Source organism: Anopheles merus, chromosome 2L (genome assembly GCF_017562075.2).
Source record: "Anopheles merus strain MAF chromosome 2L, AmerM5.1, whole genome shotgun sequence".
Taxonomy (NCBI): Eukaryota; Metazoa; Arthropoda; class Insecta; order Diptera; family Culicidae; genus Anopheles; species Anopheles merus.
Window position 1 is genome coordinate 53022841 of NC_054083.1, and position 20061 is coordinate 53042901.

Here is a 20061-nt window from a genome sequence, read left to right on the forward strand (position 1 = left end):
TGGAGAACCCCGTTTTACAGATCGTGTGGAGCTATCTTGTGTGCAAACAAACACGCACAGTAACAATTTAAAGAAGATCTCTTCTCGTTTAGTATACCATTAAGATCTTAATATCAAAATGTTAGCAAGACAGAAAGCGAAATGATACATGTCCTCTATTTTGTTTGTTGCTCCGAACTGCTCAAAAGCACTCACGTAGTAGTAGAGCACGTGGTTTAAAAGCATCAACAACCGTCAACAAACTCCTCTTGCCAGACGGGCAATGATAGACGACGGCGTGGATTAAAAATATGCTGGATAGTGTGGAGGGAAATCCCAACCCTAAAAATAATCCTACACTTGCGGGTCTGGTTGGCCATACCGTACAAACTCGACAACAAACCAAAACCCCGAGCGAGAGCCTCCCATGACCAGACCCTCTCAGCGGCCGTCAAGGTCTCGGGTGGGGAAGCAGTAGTAGTATGCAATTTTTGTGCTGAGAATGATGGAACCGCGGCCACTGTGCTGCACCATCAAAGCCACCTACCAAGGAAGCTACCCTGTCCACACCACCCCCCCCCCCACCCCCCTTGGTGTCCTCCCTGGCTTTTGTGGGGTTATTATTGGCATGCGTGTGTGATATTATTATTAGTTTCTCGGGGGCTATTTCTGTCCCCCTCCGCTCTGTCTGCCAGTGGGTCAGAGTCATACCAATGTCTGGGTTGTGTTTTACCCTCCCCCTCTCCCGAACAACCACCACGCTATTGAGGAAGGTCCATTATTGTGAACCGTTTGTTGATGCGCCGACGGCATTTTACACATTGCTCGGGGAATCCCTTTTGGCAAATAAAAATAGGACCAACGGGCGTCCATCACCACCCAACCTGAGGTGTGGCTCTTTTGAGACAATGTTTAGTGGATGTTTGAGAGTGTTTGTCGCTTGTTTAGGCTTCCTAATGGCAAATTTTGGAAGCTTTAAGAAGGAGCATACTTCGTCAAGGAATTCCTTTCGCTAACGGAACAACGAAGTTTGAAGCTTTCCAATTTTACGCTCGATTCAAACTCCATCGAATCGAATCCAATTTTGGCCATTAATTTGCCCGCCACAAACAGCAGAGTCGTGTGTCTCAGTCGTTACAACGCGAACCTCATTCTGTGCAACCCTCAGGCGAAGCCAATGGTGAGTGTGAGAGAAAGCGCCAATGCCAAGGAAAGGATTAGCCGCGAAGAGAAACGGTTCGCCTGCCGTGTTGAAGCCAACGAACGCAAGAACCTTATTCGTAACGAACTGTGACGCATGTGTGTGTGTGTGTGCGTTCCTGTGTGTTAATTGGAAAGGTTCTTTCAGCCAAGGAGAGTCGAGGGTTTGTGGTGGATAAGGATTAAAACTTTGGTAGGGAAATTATTACACGTCACAGCGAAAAGTTGTGTGGCAAAGAACTTCGCTTCAAAGCGGCTGTTGCGTCGGTGCCTAATTATAGGAAGAGTGTGTGCGTGCGTGCGTGTGTTTAATCATGTGCTTATGCTGTTTCTTTACAGTCGTGCTGCTTTACAAGCTCTTCGGCAGCAACACACTGAACACAGCGCCTGAACTGCTCTGGTATTAATTATTTATTCGAACTGAACCACTGCGTTCGACGGGTTGTCGAGTGTGGCTGGTGGAATGTTTTTTGTTTTGTTCTGGCATCAAACGACTTGAAAGTGTTAATTTGTGCTAAAGTGAAACGGAACAACCGCTCCCGCAGAAGAAGATATACCACACAAGACCTGTGTTGACGTGTTCGCGAGGCGGCGAGAAGACGTCAGCTACCCCCTTGGCTGTTCTGTTCTGAGCAGTGTCCTCCCGGCGAAGCATAGCAACATCACACGCACTCAAAAACACACACAGAACAAAGCCACGCGGATGTCAATCATCACCTGGCAGTAGTCACCACCACTACATGCTTAGCACGCAACGGGGCAACAGTGGCCGTAGTAGTTCGTCATGGCATTGCAGAAGTCGCTCGGCCGAGTACCTCGACTAGCGCTGTTACGTACCACCACCACCAACACCGACGTTGCATAATAGCGCGTGTGCAAACATCAGCACCCACAGGCGACTGGACACAGCGAGAGAAAGAGAGAGAGAGAGAGAGAGAGAGAGAGAGAGAGAGAACAGAGCAGGTAATAAAAAGCAATAGGAAAAAAGGCACCACAAAACAGACAACACTGGTTGGTTGTTGAGTTGGTTGATGATGTTGATGCGACGAAGAAGGTACACAACAGTAGCATTGTGTGAAACCACAAAGGAGCAACAGGAGTCATTGAATGAATAACGCGCCAAAGCGAGCTTCTGGGGGTCTTCAAGAAGAAGGAAAAAAAAACATGCAACAGGAGAAGAATGGTCGGAGGATGGAAGGTTACGGATGGAAAATCGTTATTTTTTCATTCTTTTCTAACTCGCTGCGTTCCCGCTCGCTCGCCCTCTCCGCCGTCGAAAATAACGGATTTTCCAAGGGGGAAGGCCAGCATAAATAATCAATTGTGATGACCTTCAGCGTGTGGCGGACTGGGCTGTGTATGCCGGGTGGTGTATATATGTGTGTGTGTATGTTCATTGTTATCTTCGTTCCACACGCACACACGGACGTGAAAGGACGTGGTGCTTTCTCTCCACTTTTTTGTGTTTGAAGCGCCCCATGTTTCGTACGGCTCATAATTCTTTTTTATTAAATTTAATTTGCTGGAGAAACTTTGCTTCACCCTCCATTCAAAACACAGCCCCAATCACGCTAATAAGTGCTGCAAAATCTTCACCTTTTGCCCTGGGCTGGCAGTTTGTGGAAGGAAGAAGCGAAACCCAAAACCGGCTTCCGGCTTCTTTCGTCGCGAAAGTCAAAAGATCTCGCCGCCTTTTTCCGAAAAGGTCTCAGTAGACTCTGGATTGTGAATGTGTCGGTGTGTGTGACTTTCAGGACGGTTGTTTGCGCTTCGCCACTAGCGCGATGAGGCGCATATCCTTCCATTTTGCCGAGCAGCCGAGGTTTGCGATCGCTGCTCTTTCTCTCTCTCTCTTTCTCTCTTTTCTACATTCGTTTCCACATTTTGCGTCCCGTTCGAACGCACTCGTGAGTCGCTTCCACATCCGCCCCGGTACTGGGTGGCTGGAGGGGGGTGGGTGGGTGTGTGTGTGTGAGAAAAGTCGAACTCCGGTAAAACCTTCCCGTCCCAGGGGCGGATATGGTGCTATTTGAAAGCATAATGGAAATTTACAGCATATTTCCCGTATTTCCCCGCTGTTCATGTTTCCGGCCGCCGGCATATGTGTGTGTGTGTGACTTGCGTGGAGGAAGTGGTCGTGAATCTTGTGCAGTTGGGTCGGGTCGGCCACTGCACTACCTAGAAGGGTAAGAAAATGGCTCTTTACCCCGTGGCACTTGAAGGTCGTGCCTCGGTCTCGCTAAACAACAGGGAAGAGAGAGAAGGAGAGAGCGAGAGGGCATGTGGTTGAGGTTAGGATTATGGACAACCATCATGAGGATGGTGGTGGTGGTGGAACAGCTGTAGAGCGAACAGCTTTACTGACCGGTAACCGGTCGTGTTCTTATAGGTTATACCGCGCCCTCCCGGGATCCTTGACGTCGTCGCTCGCTGGTTGAAGGTTTTGAAGGTTGAAGGCGAAGGACGGTCGAATCGATAGACAGAAGCATACACACACACAGAGGCAGAGGGCGCTTGAGAGTGCAAATTTTCAAAACGTAAGCAACGAAACTAAAGCCGTCGTTGCGAGTTATCGTTAACGGCATTAATCCCCGAGCTTTAGCATCATCGAAGAGCTTATTGTAGTAGCACCTCGTCTCGCCGCGTTCGTGAATTGCTAGCGGCGGACAGGAAGGAAAAAGATTAGGGGAAAAACCGGACGCTGAGAGCAGATTTTTTAGCGGATTATACATTTTGCATGTTCTTGAAAAGAAGGCACGATTTACAAAGAAATAGAGGCAGTTCTTCTCGGGGCTTGGGCTTGGGATTGCCTTTGGAAATCTCTGTAAAGCTCTACTAGCAATCTATCAAGAGTTTTGTGTGGATGAAATATTATAATTTAATACGGGAACGTTTTTTAATCAGCATCGGCAGTTTAAGCTTTTCGGGGGTTTGTTTTAAAAACGAACCGTTTTTTATGGTTCGTTTGGGAAAACACTCCTCACATCCAAGCAATCATCTAAAAGTGTGCCGAGTAATGAAAGGTACAAGGCGCCTCCATTTATCTCAGAAACGACCGGGCGCCTCCATTACCGCAGGCAGTGTTTCAAATTTCTCGGTACGGGGTACAGGACTGTCGTTGCGATTTGCACATTTGTATATAAAATATTACAACCCTCATATTTATTACACAGAGAGCTGCAGTGTCCGTTTGCTCAGACAGCGCCCCAACCAACCGGGCCAACCAACCGGGTGTGCACAAAACCGAGTTCGAGATGGAATTGTGTCCCGAAGAGACGCACAACGCCTCGAGTCGACACAAAACGCGTCGAAACGGCGAGGTGCGCTTTAGTGGCTTTTTGGGTGGGCAAGTTAAGGGCGGATAGTCGAGAGCCGCTGTTGTCGAGATGGATGGAGCCGTTCACAGTTGATGGATGGATGGATGGCTGTAAAGATGAATGTACGGCAAAGGCAATTGTATCCCCCCCGCCTTTTTCCGATGATGGGTCCGCGGTTCGGGGGTGTTCTCTCTCCTTCTCTCTGTCGTTTGTTAAGACGATAAAGAACCCAAAGGCAGAAGGGGGGGGGGGGGGTGCCGGGGCCGCGGGACGAGCAAAAACAAAACCTCCCAACGGTCGGGGTCGAGGCAGACAGAGGAAAACTCTTTTTCCACGTTTTCGGCTCGAGCGGAGATAAAATGTTTCATCCCGCGCCTACAGACCGGAACGTAAAGAAAGGAAGGAAGGAAGGAAGGAAGGAAGGCAGGTGGAGGCAGCGGGGCAACGGTACAGTGGGGGTTTCATTTCGTTCATTTCAGACATTAACGTCGGTTGACTTGTCCATTTTTCTTGCCTTTTGCCCTTCCTTTCCTTCTCTCTCCCTCTCTCTCTCTCTCCCGTTGGGGTCGTTCTTCCATCCGCCCCGTACCGGGAGACGTACGCCGCATTTACGGCAGTGTATCGCACTCTTCTTCTTGAAGACATTTCGTCAAACGTACTTTCGGTTCGACTTTCCCCGTTATTTCCCCTCCCCCTGCACGCTTAATGTTTTCCTGCACGAAAGGTGAGGTCTGTCGGGGTGAGGTGGGAGAGGGACCCAGAGCTGTACCATTCCGTTGTGCGTTCCGCGCTGTGCTGTTGGGATACATTTTCCTCGCAGCATTAACACACAGTCGCACACACACACGCAGAAAAAAACCCTCACCTCCCCATCCCGTGAAAAAGACACACAATAAAACAAACGGAAAGAATCTTTACAACCGTCACCGTCGCCGCGCTGTCGTCGCCTCACCGTGTGTATGTGCGCACGAGCCAACGGCGGAACGAGCGCATTGGTGACTTAAGCGCAAAGGCGCTACCACAGTGCGCGGCAGCCGTCTTCCGCGCGCGCAATGTTGTGTTCTCTGCGTGTGTGTGTGTGGTTGTTGGGTTTTTTATTCCTCTTCTTCTACGACCAATGCACACAGGGTGGAGAGCCGTATGTTGTGTCGCTTTCGCCGAGTACAAAGATCAGCGTAGCAGCAGCACCACCGCCGACAGCTGCAACCGAATACGATCCGTCCCCCGAGCAACATGAGGGGAGGGAGAGAGCATGCATGAGGTTGTGGGGGTTTTAGAGAGAAAGAGCAAGAGAGCAGAGGGAAGAGCGAAACGAGACGCCATAAAGTGTAGAGCCGTCTAGCAATGTGAAGCTGAAATGCGAAGAGGAGAGGAGAGGAGAGCAAGCAAAGGGCAGCACGAAAAAATCTTGCGGCTGAAAAACTGAGTCAGGTTTTGCGTGAATTTTCCGACTGAAAAAAAAGGGTAGCACAAGGGGAGCAGTGCGGGGGGGAAGATGTTTTTGAATTTCTCAAGCGCGCGCGAAGGAAATTGTGATGCGCTGAGCTGTAATGGCGGCGGTGATGGGTGATGGTGGCGATCGTTCACATCCCACACGGTGAAGCAAAAACACGCCGTTGTGTTTGTGTTTATGTACACGACGAAGGCATTACTTGGGGAAATTGGGTGGGGGGGGGGGCGATCGTGGGGGTCTGATAGGACAGTAAACGTTGGGAGGAGAGGAGGATTCATGCCACACCGCGTTACGAACTGATTTTCTTGCTTTTTCCCGCCGTGTCCCATCCCACCCAGAGGAGATGAAGACGATCGTACACTTTCTGTGTGTGTGTGTGTGTGTTGTTGTTTTCCATCGTTTTCCATTCGATTTATGTACCACACCAAGCGCGCTTGCACCACCAACACACACCTTCAAACAAATGGCCGCGCGCGCGCGCGCCTTTTCTGTGTGTGGTTTTGTGGGGTGAACGGCTCGAGCAAGAAAAAGACAATCACATGTAGAAGAAACCCCGCTGCGCTGGGATAGTGTTTTTCTTCCCGCAAGACGACGACGATCATTGCAGAAAACGTGCGCTGCTGCGTGTAACCTTTTTCATCGCGATCATCGCGATCGCGAGTTGAAAGATGCTGCTGCTTGATCGAACTCTGGTGCCCGCGTCGGTTTGGCTTTTCCATTCCCGTCAGAAGGGCAAGAAGGGATTAAATAACGCCCAAGAAAAGAAAAAACGTTACATTCAATCGATTACGGGCTTCTTCACGCGCCCGTCAGCGAGCCCCCAGAGCGTGAGGAATTTGGAAAGGAAGCGTCGTGAACAGCGCTTGGCAGCTTGCCGCGTTGTGTTTTACCTCAGCAGAGGGATCAGATGCAGACTAAGTACGAGCAATGCTCAAAGGACAGGGTGAGAGAGAGAGGGGTAAATTGAATGTGACATGGAATCGCTATCAGCAAAGCAGGGAAGCGGAGGAGGGCAGCGAGTCGAGAAATCACGAATGTCTCTAAATCAATCCAGAACAGCGCTTTCTGTGGCGGTGGAAAATGTGCAAAAAAAAAGATAAAAGAAAGAAAAAGAACGAAACTTCAACAAGAAAATCGAAAAGAAAAACAGCTCCTTGTCGTCTTAGTCGTCGTCAACAGTAGCAGCACCAGCAGTAGACACAACCGTGACGGGTTTGTCTTCCTCGGTGCGGTCGAGAGAGTTTCATCTGGAAAAGCGTCCGCTTTCCGTTGACTAAAATCCCTTTCCCACCTTTTCCCCAAGGTGTGGAGGTTAAAGACATACACACGGCGCGGATACATAGACACAGCATTCTCGAGCGAGTACGTCGTGGAGCAAAACTGTCACCCACGGTGGTGTGCGGTGTGTGGAATGGCACGGAGCTGTAGCGACACCGTTGACAACTCGGAAAAGTCACGAGTGTAACACGCGGGGATATGTGGGGTTGGGGTTGTGTGGCATACCGTCTTGGTCTGTTGGGAGGCAATTGGCTGATCGTTTGCTCTCTCTTTCTCTCTTGGCTGAACCCTTCACTGCCAAGCGATCCATGTGAGATCTGTGTGGTAGTAAGCCTTGAAATTTCTGCTCGAGTTTCTATTACAATACTTTTTCTTAAAAAATACTGTCTTTCCACACAAAATAACCTTATCAGTTACTACTTCCCCTTTCTCGATTTCACATCACACCGAAAGGTTTGCGGTTGATGGTTTTCTTCTGCCACCACAGGATAGTTGCCTCCCCTTGGGTAGATTCGGTAGGAGAGCCAGCGAGTCAGCAGGAAAGTGGGATGATGTTTTTCCTCGAGCGCGCCGTGTCCGTGTGTCCGACGAGAAGGCATCTTACCTAACATCGGATCGGTGCCAAAAACGCGCGTCGTTGTCGTCGTTGTCGTCGTCTTCATCGTTCGTCCGTCGTAGCAAGCAAGAGCTGTACTCCCTCCACCCTCCCCCCTCCCCTCGTCCTACAACCAACACACATTCGGTTGTACTTTTGCTGGTCTCGGGGCCCGTTTCTTGCCGCTTTGTGTCGATATGCGCCGTTGGTTGGGGGAGATGGGACTCTTGGCCAGATCAACTACTGGCATCCTGTGTATCTTTGCTCCACTTATGCTTGTCGTCACAGCATAAGTGTGCAATTCGATGTGTGTGTGTGTGTGTGTGGTGGTCTCCCAATAGAACCAGAATCATTTGGTGCTTTTTATCAATTTTTAAAACTTGTCTGAGAAAGATCGTTCCAATTTCCTATTGTCTGCAGACCTAACGGACACCATTTGTTAAGATGATTGTTGGCACAAGAAACTATTCCCTGTCTGGACGATGTGGTGATTGGTTTTCGGTGTTCTGGCCCACAGTTCACACGCGATACTTGTGTCTTCAGCCTGAACTGAAACAACTCCATCATAGTTCCACTTCATCTCGTACGGTGTAAATCGTAACAGTCAACAATTGACAAACCCCAACCTTCGCCCAACGCTGGCGCGCACATTCGTGTCTAGAATTCCAGTTTTGTGCACAGCCGCTGTTGTATAAACACTGGCATCACGACGTGAAAACAAGCGACAATCAATTTAGCAATAATTATCGGCCAGGCAGACCGGGCAGGCGGGTTTGGATTTGAATTATTAGTTAGCACCGTTGCGGGACCACCATTCCGGGGGGGGGGGCTCCAGCGCTATGCGTAGGGTAGGCATCGACACATCATCGACCATACCATGCCGACTTCACATGATGACAGGCACGAGAGAATGGGAATGGGAATTGACCCAACAGTTTTGAGGGTGGGGAAACTTCAATTCCATATCCTTCAAGAAGGAACACGGTGGTATTAACGTATCGATCAGTTTGGGAAGTTCTGAGTGTGTGTATGTTTTCCCCGTTGTTGTTTTTTATGTGTCCCCGGTCGGTGCTGTTATTATTGCTCTCTTCACCTTGGCCCTTTGGTGGATGGGGGAAAGAGCTAAACACTTTCGTATGGAGAGAGAGAGAGAGAGAGAGAGTGAGAAAAACATATGCAAAAATATTCGCGTGGCAACGTGTGTGCAGTAGGCCGTCGGTGGGGCGAGAAAAACGCCATCGTTTGCCAAGGTTCTGGAAATCAAACCAGCTGGCTGGTCCTTTCCCTTGATCCTCCCCTAACAACCGACCTGAGTAGGCTGGTGGAATTCGCGTGCGCGCTGGGAAAAGCTCGCATAAATTCTGCCTCTACTGTGTGCTGTTGCTGTTGTTGTTGTAGAAGTGAGTGGCGAAACAAAGGGAACGACGACTAAATTCATACGACCAAATGGTGGTGTGGCCCCGTGAAAACACAATGCGATTGCCGCAGTTTCAATCCTTTGCCCTTTGTTTCGCATTTAAATCCTCTTTGTACCACCGTTTATGCTACCGCTGTTTGCCTCCCTTCCATTTGCTGTGGTGTTGCCCCTGTAAGTATGCTTTTAAAAATGTCACACGACATCGAATGTTTATGATCTGCAGCAGGCGGCAACAGCGCTGTGTGTGTGTGTGTGGCAGCAGGGAGTGGCAAGGTGGAAGCAAAAAAACGTTCTAAACAGCTTGGGGGAAAACACGGGCAAATGTACTAATGCATATGCACATGCAAATTCGCTTCCCTGCCAAGGCTCAACAATCGGCAGTACAAATGGGCGCACGCGTTTCTATTTATTCATGTGTGTTTTTTTCTCTCTTCCTACCTTTTTTGCAGCGCAACGTGCTTGTGTGTCGTCTTAGTGCTGCAACGCTTCCACCAAGTGGTCACCGATAGTGCATTCTAAATGCGCCTGCATGGCATAGAGACGACGACGGAGTGCCCGAACCGCGAGTGCCACACGTCAGCGTAACCGCGCACAATAGCACAACAAAGGGGGAGAAGGGGGCACAGTAGGGCGCCCTTGATCTTGACCCAGGAACACAGCCTGTCCCCAGGTGGTCACACCAGGAAGGAGCTTTTCAATTGCTGCACAGTCCAGCACGCGCCCTAGCCCTAGCTACTAGCAGTAGTGGGTGATGCGGTATCATTAGTTCTAGCGGATTTGCGGAGTAGTGTAGCACACTAGTACTTACACACCAACCTGTGCCATAAAGTAGAGCAAGAAAGACAACACTTTTATCCGGTGGAGACACCGCGCGGAAGAGAGAGATAGAGAGAGAGAGAGGAGACAGTACGCAACCTCTTCTCCACAACCAGAACCAGTGTCGGGCAGCGTTCAGTTACGGCCGAACCGCCGGACGTCTAGATTGCGAACGGGAAGCAGCCAGAATAGCCGGCCCAGAGCATCACACTCACGATGGGACGGAAAAAGATACAGATTTCCAGGATAACGGACGAACGGAACCGGCAGGTAAGACACACACCCGACACGATCTTCCGAAACTCCTCTCCTAACCCGGTGTGTTCTCTTATAGGTGACGTTCAACAAGCGCAAGTTTGGCGTGATGAAGAAGGCGTACGAGCTGTCGGTGCTGTGCGACTGCGAGATTGCGCTGATCATCTTCAGCAGCAGCAACAAGCTGTACCAGTACGCCAGCACGGACATGGACAAGGTGCTGCTGAAGTACACCGAGTACAACGAGCCGCACGAGTCGCTGACGAACAAGAACATTATTGAGGTACCTCTAACGGTGTGACTGCTGACCTTTTGACCTCATTGACCGAACCCGTTTATTACTGCACTGTCGGGCGTGCGTACGTTGTTGCGTGTTGTTGCGAGTGGTTGCATTCTGTTTTACACCTTCTTATACCCGTTCCTCCCATATTTTTTGGCTTTTCTAACCCCGTCCCAATGGACGGAATTGCGCGCTCGTTGCTGCAAAGATTTCGATTTCCCCCAGTTAGCACTAACATAGTAGAGAGTTTGAACGAGTTATCTTTATAAACCAAAAGTAGACAAAAAGCTTCAAACCACTTTCCCAAGCGAAAACAACTCCAATCTCCCGTTCCCCTTTTTTGCATGTGTGCATTTTTCCCCAAAAAAAAGCTTCAAAAACATAATGCGCGCCAGTTTTTTTCTGTTCTGTTGTGCCTGGTTTTGTGTGCGGTAATATTGTGGTTTCAACCAGTGATGCCAAGCGTGGGAAGCGTCTCGCCGAAAGCCACCCGGTCCGTATTCTTGTAAGGCCTGTCTGCTTACAGTTGCAGGTAAACGCGCAGAAAGAAAACAAAAACGGCACGATGTCGCCGGACTCGCCGGAACCGGAGGACAGCTACACGCTCACGCCCCGCACCGAGGCCAAGTACAACAAGATCGACGAGGACTTTCAGATCATGATGCAGCGCAACCAGCAGCTGACGGCGGGCGGCGCCCGGCCGAACATGGCGACGAACAGCTACTCGCTGCCGGTGTCGGTGCCGGTGTCGGTGCCCGTGATCGGCACGTACAACGACTCGATGCTGCAGAGCAGCCCCCAGATGGCACACAATAGTATTAGTCCACGGCCCTCCAGCTCCGAGACGGATTCGGGTAAGTTTAAGCTCTGAAATCGAAACGAACGAATGTGTATCCTTTCTTCCTCTCTGCCCTTTGTTTTTACAGTGTATCCCTCCGGCGGTATATTGGAAATGTCAAACGGCTATCCCCATTCGGCATCGCCCCTCGGTGGATCTCCCAGTCCCGGTCCGAGTCCAGGTATTGGCTCTCATCAGGCGCATAACAATAACAATAACTCCCATAACACGCATAACAAAAGTAAGCATGGTTTTCCCCCGTTTTTTGTATTAACTCAATTGTGTGAGTGTTTTTGCGTGCTGCTATTACCATTACCTTCCTTTCCTTTAACCTCTCGAGCCACACAACCTCTCGCGCGAGTGCGTACAAGCGGAGCTGTGATAAAAGAAAGCGCTAAAGGGCGACCCTTTTTAAAACAGCAAAACTGTGCCCACTGCTGGGATCTGGATGGAAAAATGAAAATGAACGCGCCACCACACTTCCGGCGGTGCAAAAGTCGCTTAATTCAATTCCGATTCCAACGAGCTCGCGAAACTCCTACCATGTCACCAAGCGCGCACATACATAGCGTGACATTGCAATTATGATGCAGTTAGCTTCGCGCACGGCAGAAAAAAGCAGAAAAAGTCGTTAATGCAAATCTATTAATATCGGCGCTAAAAAGTTCAAGGGTCATCTGGGGGGGGGGGGGGGGGCGAGTTACTCTGCGGCAGAGTGCAACCGGAAATGCATTTAAAAAAACTCCCAGCGTCCGATGCACACATTACGCTTGCCGTTATTTGTGTGTTTGTGTGTTTGTTTCTGCGTAACGATAGATCAAAGTGTTAGGCAAAAGCAAGCAAAACCGTAGGATAACGTGCATGGCGTGGATAAATAATGATTGCGGCAAGAGGAAACCCCGACCCTCCTCGTACGTTTGCTGTGTTGCTTCCTGACCCCTTCCCCATGTAGCCGGAAAGGCTCACAACTCACACAAATGTGTGTGGGTGACGAGAGCGCTGTTTTAACGATCAACTTGCATGCGTGTGGGAGAAAAGGAGTGCTTTCTTCCCGCCTTTTCTTTGTGTGTGCGTGTGTGTGTTTGTTAATAGCGTTTATCCATGCACTAATGATTCCAATGAACAACAGCAGAGTTGCACTATTACTTATTGCGCTAGGCTTAGCTTTCTGGTCTGCGTTTTACAACATGGCATGTTTTGCGAATGTGGCGATACATGATACACTAACCGAATGGCACACTACTCCTCTTGGTGGGCCGAAAAGACTCACCGGATTGCGGAGAGTGTGTGTGTGTGTGGGGGGGGGAGAGAGCGTTAAAAGTAAAGCGAAAATGGAAATAGTAAGCACAAGTAGTAACAACAGTAATCGTCAAGTATCGTACTTTCAAACAGAGTTCCATTTCGATAATGCAGTGCAAACGATCAAGCAAAGCCCGTCGGGTGGCAGTGGCAGCTCCGGTTCGCGGTCGTTGCGGGTAGTGATACCGGCCCCGATGAATCCGACCATCACGGCAGATGACATTTCATACGTGGAAGTAAGTCGCTGTTGCAGATAACTCCTATACTGCACTTACTAAACCTATTCCTTTCCCCTCTGTTCCGTTTTCTAGCATACGCGGCAACAGACGAATTTAAACACGCCGGTCGTGGCACTGCAGACACCGATACCGGGACTCACCAACTATACCACCACGCTCGGCTCGTTCGGTGCGCAGGACTTTTCGCTCAACCCGGACATCATGATCGGCCCGTGGAGTGCGGCATCCAGTCACAGCCAAAACACGTCCGCGGCAGCCGCAGCCGCCGCCATGGGCAGTCTCCAGCACTCGAGGTAGCTATATACAAGCCACAGACGAACAAACACAAAAACAAAAACTATATGTGCTCGTTGGGAGAGGGTTATGTGTGTGTGTGTGTGTGGTGCGAACGTTCCATCTCGAATGGGTTGTGCGTATGTGTGTCTGTGTATGTGTGATTAGGCATTTGGTGCGTTAATGGGCGTTGAACTTACTCAGAATACTTTTCAGCGGTTTGCCCCATCTAGCTGTGTCGAACAGTACGCCTCCGCCGTCGACTTCGCCCCTGTCGGTGAAGATTAAGGCGGAACCGATCTCACCGCCCAGGGACCACCACAACAACTCCCACCATCACGGTGGTGCGCCTGGTGGTGGCAGTAGCAGCGGGGCAAGCGGTTCGGCACCGGGCGCAAATGGCGTCCAGTCGGCGAGCGGTGGCGGTGCGTCCTCCACGGCGACGGGTGTCAATGCGAACAGCGGCAGCAACAACAATGGAAGCGGCAACAGTCAGCAACAGAACGGCGCCCAGCAGCTGACCGCCATGGGCAATGTGGTTGTGACGGGAGGTGGAGGAGGTGGCGGCGGCGGTGGTGGTGCGGGGACGAGCTCACTAGGAGCGAACCTGAACCACTCCCACCTGATACATTCGCGTCCTTCCTCGACCGGCCATCTAACGCCGACACCGGGTAAGTGTGTTTGTAGTAGTAGTAGTAGTAGTAGTAGTAATACGCGGTGCGGCTTATTTTTCGATACTGATTCAATGTTTAACGCAGACTCTTATATGCCTATCGGTGGGCACCTGGCAGGTTCCGTGACGCCAACGAACGCACCCTCCCCGGTGGACATCCGGCATCTCAGTACCGGCGGTAGCCATCTGCCCGAGTACGACACCCCCACCGCCCAGGCACATAAAAGACCAAGAATATCGGAGGGTTGGGCCACATAGCCCCTAAAGACTGGCGGCGGTGGCGGCGGCGGTGGTGCAGGCAGCGGCAATCGTGGAGCGGACGGTTCGGCATGCTACCTGGATGACAACTCAAACCACGTGGTGGTAATATCGGATGCGGACGGTAGCAATACCAGCGACGGCGGGATGGGCAGCAGCAGTGTGGCCAACTTTACGCATAAGCTTCACCAGCATCTGCACGGTCACGGTGGCAGTGCGCACCAGTATCATCATCATAATCTGCAGCAACAGCAACAGCACCACCACCATCAGCAGCAGCAACAACATTCGTCCCAACTCTTGCATCCCTTCTATAATCAACACCATCATCATCATCATCATCATCAGGTGCAGCAACAGCACCATCATCAGCAGCAGCACCATGCTGGAAGCAGCGGCAACAACAGTAACCATGGCTACTCGAGTCAGCCCACGTCACCATATCACAACCACAACAGCAACAGCAGCGAACCGAAGCATCTGCAGGGAAGTCATTCGCCCTCGCCGGGTGTAACGCCCGGTCCGTCCGGTTCCGTTGACGGGCAGTCGCAGGCAATAGCGATGCAGCAGCACTACTGAGGTACGCCCGACCGACCGTGCACCACCGAGAGCTTAAGCCAACACCCGGCACACAGTGTCCACAGAAGACATGAGATATTATAGTTACTGAAGTCAATGGTTGAGGAGAAGTCATTATCGTTAAGCAGAAAGTAAAACAGAGAGAGAGGAAAGAGGTTACAGGAATCGCTACACTTGCCCGTTGCTGCTCCTACGTTTGGGAAGCGTTAGAGTTATCGATGATTGTAAAACGTCAATTCAAGGCACGAGATTCATTGGGTAGAAGAATAGTAGAACGCTGGCAAGAGAGCATGGAAGGATGCGTGGATGCGGGAGATGGAGCCGTGAAAAACCTCGCGAGAACGTTTATCTCTCGCCATACACGATCCTTCAAACAATTCCCTTACGATTGTATAAGTTTGAGTGTGCGTGTGTGTGCGTGTGTGTGTGTGGTTGTATATCTGTATCTGTATGTGAGGTTGTGGCCATATTGTATGTTCTTCCCAGTGACACATACTACACGCGCGTGTCCAAGAGGAAAGGCGATCGCAACGATTGGTTTCACCGCTCGCTCGCTCCAAATGCTCAGCGAATCTTCCAGCTTATTGTGCGCGGACCACAGAGGACGGGTCCCGCTTCCCAACACCCACCATCCCCAGCGTTGCATGTTGGATCCTCTACTTTCTATCTGGATGTGACGGTGTTTGTTAGCTTTTCAAAAATCTCATCGTTCACCAGCCCTATTCCGTGCGCGAGATCGGTGTAGATTGATGTTGACTTGTCAGCAGTCGCAGTCGCCAGCAGGGAGACGCAGGGTTACAAATTGGCATTACTCCCGAGCCAAACATATCAAACATAATATGAAGCTGACAAACGATTCAAATTGGCCCCACTACTACTACTACTACTACGACAATGATCGTACAAAACTAGTATATAAAGCTGTGTGCTCCTGGTGTTGCCAATTGTGAGGTAGATGAGGAAAAGAAAACAACAACCATGAGATGGAAAGAAACGTCTATACAAAGTATGGAAAAGGATGAATAGGGGAACACAAAACAATATAATTACCCAAATGCTACAATCATCCAAGCTGTAAATTGTAAAGTGAAAAGCATAAAACGGTGAGGAGAAGAACCCAAATAGCTATTTCAAAACTGTTGATTTGCTGCAATTAGAGACAAGGAACAAATAAGCGAGAGAGAAAAAAGCCCGTCTACGTAGTAGGAAATAGGACTAGATATTTCATGTAGTGCAAAAACAGAAGAAGAAGAAGAAGAAGAAACCAAGGAGAAAACAAAACCAGCGGTGTGCAGAGCAGCAACCCGAATGCGAAGAAAGAGCATGGTAGCATAAAACGTACTAAAGCAAAGCAAAGCAAAACAAAAGCGTAAAAAAAAGAAAAAAGAAGAAACCTAGTTTGTGTGCCATTAATAGGATAACGTCTCTGTATATTTTACGATAGCAAAACAAAAAAAGGGTGGAAAAGTGCGAAGAAGAACAAACACTGCAGCATAGTACAGAAAGCATATTATGCTGCAAATAGCCGCCGGATGGTGATGATGATGATTGTGTATGATGATCATGATCGGAGACATGTCGCAGGACAAACAATTTAGCCTTAGTAGTAAAACAAAACAAAAACAAAAAAGTCAGTCAAAGCGTCGGTCAGGGAAGGAAGGAAGGAACGCTGGAAAAAGGGGTGGAGAGTATTGCAGGCCACTCACATACACACAATGTCTGTGTCCGCCGGTAGATATGTAATACCGTTTTCTGTATGTTGTGTAGCTTATGTTTTTTTTTTGTCTTCATTGTTTGTTAGCTACGTTCTTTTCCTCCCTCCGTTTGCTTACTTCCCTCACCCGGTTTCATTTTCTTAGTTTTATGTACGGTTTGTTCTTTTTTGTTTTAAAAACTCGTGTAGGTACTATTTTCTTATTGTTTAGAAAAGAACATGCAAAAACACACTACAGACAGACACCATTGTCACACAGACGATCAGACAAACAAACAAACAAAAAAAGCATCCAGATCAGGGGGTTCGGTTTGGGATGTTTCGCTGCTTAGGCAAAACCGGCAAGCGGAACGAAACGCGTTGAAACGACGCAACACGCGCCTCGGTGCAAGATAGTTTTGTAAGTTTTTGAATTTGTTTTATTTGTTTTACCGCTTTCACGTTCAAATACGCTGCGCTCCCTCCCGCTGCGCCAGTGGGTGTGAACGCATTGTGTCGCCGTATTCGCTAGCGGAAACCGCCAGTGCGTGCAATAGTAGAATCCCTTAGTAGTAGTAGTAGTAGCCTAGGTGGCTATAGTGTGTAGTATGAAGGTAGTACAAGCACTACCGGCGAGAGTTGGATAAGATATTTGGAATTTGGGGGGGGGTGGGAGACACGGTGAAGCAGCCGGACGGGGTGAGATCAGCTTAGGTTTAGGCTAGTGCTACAAAGAATGATATTTATTTGATCTATTACTCTATTAACTACTACCGTGTAACAGCAAAGTGTTAGGGGCTACACCCGTGTTTGCCAACCGTGTTTTAAACTCCTTTTTTTTCTTAATCTGATTCTATCACATTGAACCATCCCCCGCTTCATGTGTGTGTGTGCGTGTGTTGCGCTGAGTTTTTGGAGTGATGTACTCCAGAAAAACATCCACTAATTTCACTTTCATTCGTATGAAATATTGTATATTGTGTAGGAACGAAAAACGAACAGCAGAGACAAACAAACCCACACACTTAGCCAGCGAAGAACACGCGCGTGGCCACGATCCATTAGACAAGGGCGATTAGAACGGAAGATGCCGGTTCGTGTGCGTCTTCCAAGCAAAAAACAAAAAATGGCAATGCCGAGCGAAGATGGTCCCCTTGTCCAGGGCATGCACGTGTACTGGAAGAAAGTGTGTTGCAGTTCAGCGGTTACTACTGACTGTGCTGCTAGTGCTGCTGCTGCTCGTATACTTCCGCGTAGGTTGAGAATAGTGTTTTCTTCCTTTCCAGTCATAATAGTTTATAATAGTTTAAATAGGTTTTTTTTTTCTTTTTGTGTGTGTGAACGCGTCACGATGCATCTCGCTCCCAAGCAAACGGATTTAAAGAAAAAATGTGGCAGAACACGTTGAAAAGAATGTGAGACAGTAAAGATTGGTCTTTGATTTCTTGAATATGATTTGTTTGTTTTGTTTTGATTTTTCCTCCTTGTTTTGTAAGTATCTTGTTTTTAGCCAATTGTATTTATTAATTTACTTATTTATCGTTTTCAGTTCATATCCGTTTCAAAAGCTCTCTGTGCGGACACACAGCTGCCGTAGGGAGAAATGCTTTCAAATGTCAATGCTAACATGATCCCACCACAGGCGGAAGGCGGCACAAGCGATACAGCGTGTTGAGTGTGCAACGATTTGTGTAGTCAGTCGGTCGGTTGCTCTGTAGTAGAACGGCCAAACGAGAGGGAGAGAAGATGCCGTGCTCGGTAGGTAGAAAATGGCTGACTGTACATTATTACGCAGCAGGGGTTGCATTATGCTTAGTGAAAACAGTCCCAACCGCTCTAGAATTGCGTACATTGCGCAGCGTTGTCAAAAAGAATCCCTCCAGCGAAGATCGAAGTTTACCACTCAGAAAAAAAAGAGCGATTGGGGAGAGCATAACATGGCACAAATCATAGCAAACATGGCGACGGAGTGACAGTAGTGGCAAGAGAAAAACTCCGAAACTATCCGATGTTTTGATAACCCCTGTTTCGAGTGAATGATATGTGCGTCTGTGAATTAGTGTGTGCGCGTGAATGTGTGTATGAGTATTCGTGTGTGTGAGAGAGACAAAAACAGGATGGAAAAATTGCTCATCAAATTAACCAGAAATGATGAAGAGGTGCACCGTAACAGTGTGCTAGAGGAAGTAGTAGAGGACAAACTGTTTACTATCTACCCCACCCTGCTGCATCTGCTCTCGAAACACCCCCCCTTATTTTGTTACGGTTTATTGCACCTTCCTTCATCCCGTTTTCAAAATTCGATGGAGTCGGCAACATACACAACACACAAAAACACAAATGGTAATTAAAACAAAAACACAAAACTGGCGCTGTTTTTATTGCAGCGAAACGATAGCCAATTCATCTTCCAAAAACTTTCACCACGGCTACCTAAGATAAAGGAAGAGAGAGAAAGAGAGAGAGAGGGAGAGAATGAGAGCCAAAAGCGGAGCTCCAACACCTCCCCTCCCCCTCCTCCCCCACTCACTTGGAAAGATGAAAACAATAAGCAGAAGCACGATTCGTCGAAATTTGTATGAATGTTAATTATTACCTCCACTTTGTAGATGCCTTAAACACAGTGCCTATGTACAAAACATGAAGAAATTAAGAAGAAAAACAAAACAAGAAAAGGAAGCTAACAAGAAGAAGAAGAAGAAGAAGCAAAACACAGGCCCCATAACACAGCGGAAGCGTAACTAGAATTGGAAAATGGTGAACAGAAAAACTAATTTTCCTTTTTCTTTGGAACAAAAGCGTACCGAGGGAAGAGGAGAGCACAAGAGTATGGAACAATATTTACACCTTTTCCTCAAAATAACTCTTGTTGATCCCGTTGTGTTGTTGCAAAAAGGATATGATCCTACAGATGGCTAGAATATTCTAGTTTTGGGCATACACGCAATCTCCCACCCCCCTCCCCCTTAACTCCTGCATCCCCCCGTCGCAGTCACTTCCTCCCTGTCCCAAATTAAACCTGTGATTTTCAATGGAAGGCGGCAATCCATGAGATTGTGTTATCGTTTGTTAGATTTTGCCACCAGATGCCACCAAATCCTTCACGGGGTTGCTTAAACAGGGCTTAAACAGAGCGTTGAATCTTTGATATTCATATTTGTGCATTTGCTGCCTGGCTGAACCAAAGGCTGTAGAGAATAGTTCAAAGCTCCATACTTTTTCATGTCCCCCGTCGTTGGATGGGACCGCACTGTGTAGGTCCTAAGACAGATACGTCTAACACTGAAAGAGAATTCACACAGTTACCGTGCAAAAAAAAAACAATGGGAATAAACACAATAAACTCAACAAAGTGAGCAGCACACGAATCCACACAAAAGGAAGCAAATGTCCGTTTTGATGATAACGCTTCTCAAACCAGACCAGCACCGGCGGTAGAAAGAGGAAACGGAAGCGTTACAAAAGCTTCAAATCCACTGGGCAGAGGAAGGCACTGCACACAACAAACAAACAAACAAAAAAAACCGTTCCCATTCTTGTTGCATGACACGATGACCTGACGATCTTCGAGCACTTATGAAACGAGCCTGATGAACCAAATTGTGTAAAAGAAACAAAC

General features: G+C 48.7%; 1 protein-coding gene across 12 annotated transcripts in view; it reads left to right on the forward strand.

Moving 5' to 3' along the window:
* The window catches only part of LOC121592444 (myocyte-specific enhancer factor 2), a 55344-nt gene extending 35376 nt beyond the window's left edge, over positions 1-19968 (forward strand). For 5 of the 12 annotated variants that reach the window (XM_041913871.1, XM_041913878.1, XM_041913875.1 and 2 more), the window contains 8 exons: positions 9689-10325; positions 10390-10593; positions 11117-11444; positions 11517-11669; positions 12821-12963; positions 13039-13259; positions 13444-13910; positions 13998-14274. In XM_041913871.1, coding sequence (XP_041769805.1) covers positions 10272-10325; positions 10390-10593; positions 11117-11444; positions 11517-11669; positions 12821-12963; positions 13039-13259; positions 13444-13910; positions 13998-14170 — 1743 coding nt within the window. In that variant the 5' untranslated portion in view covers positions 9689-10271 and the 3' untranslated portion in view covers positions 14171-14274. Of the gene's footprint in view, positions 1-1595; positions 2143-9146; positions 9411-9688; positions 10326-10389; positions 10594-11116; positions 11445-11516; positions 11670-12820; positions 12964-13038; positions 13260-13443; positions 13911-13997 lie in introns of those variants that run through there. The other 7 variants (XM_041913883.1, XM_041913876.1, XM_041913877.1 and 4 more) reach the window with 7 other exon arrangements.
* The last annotated feature ends 93 nt before the right edge of the window (positions 19969-20061 follow it).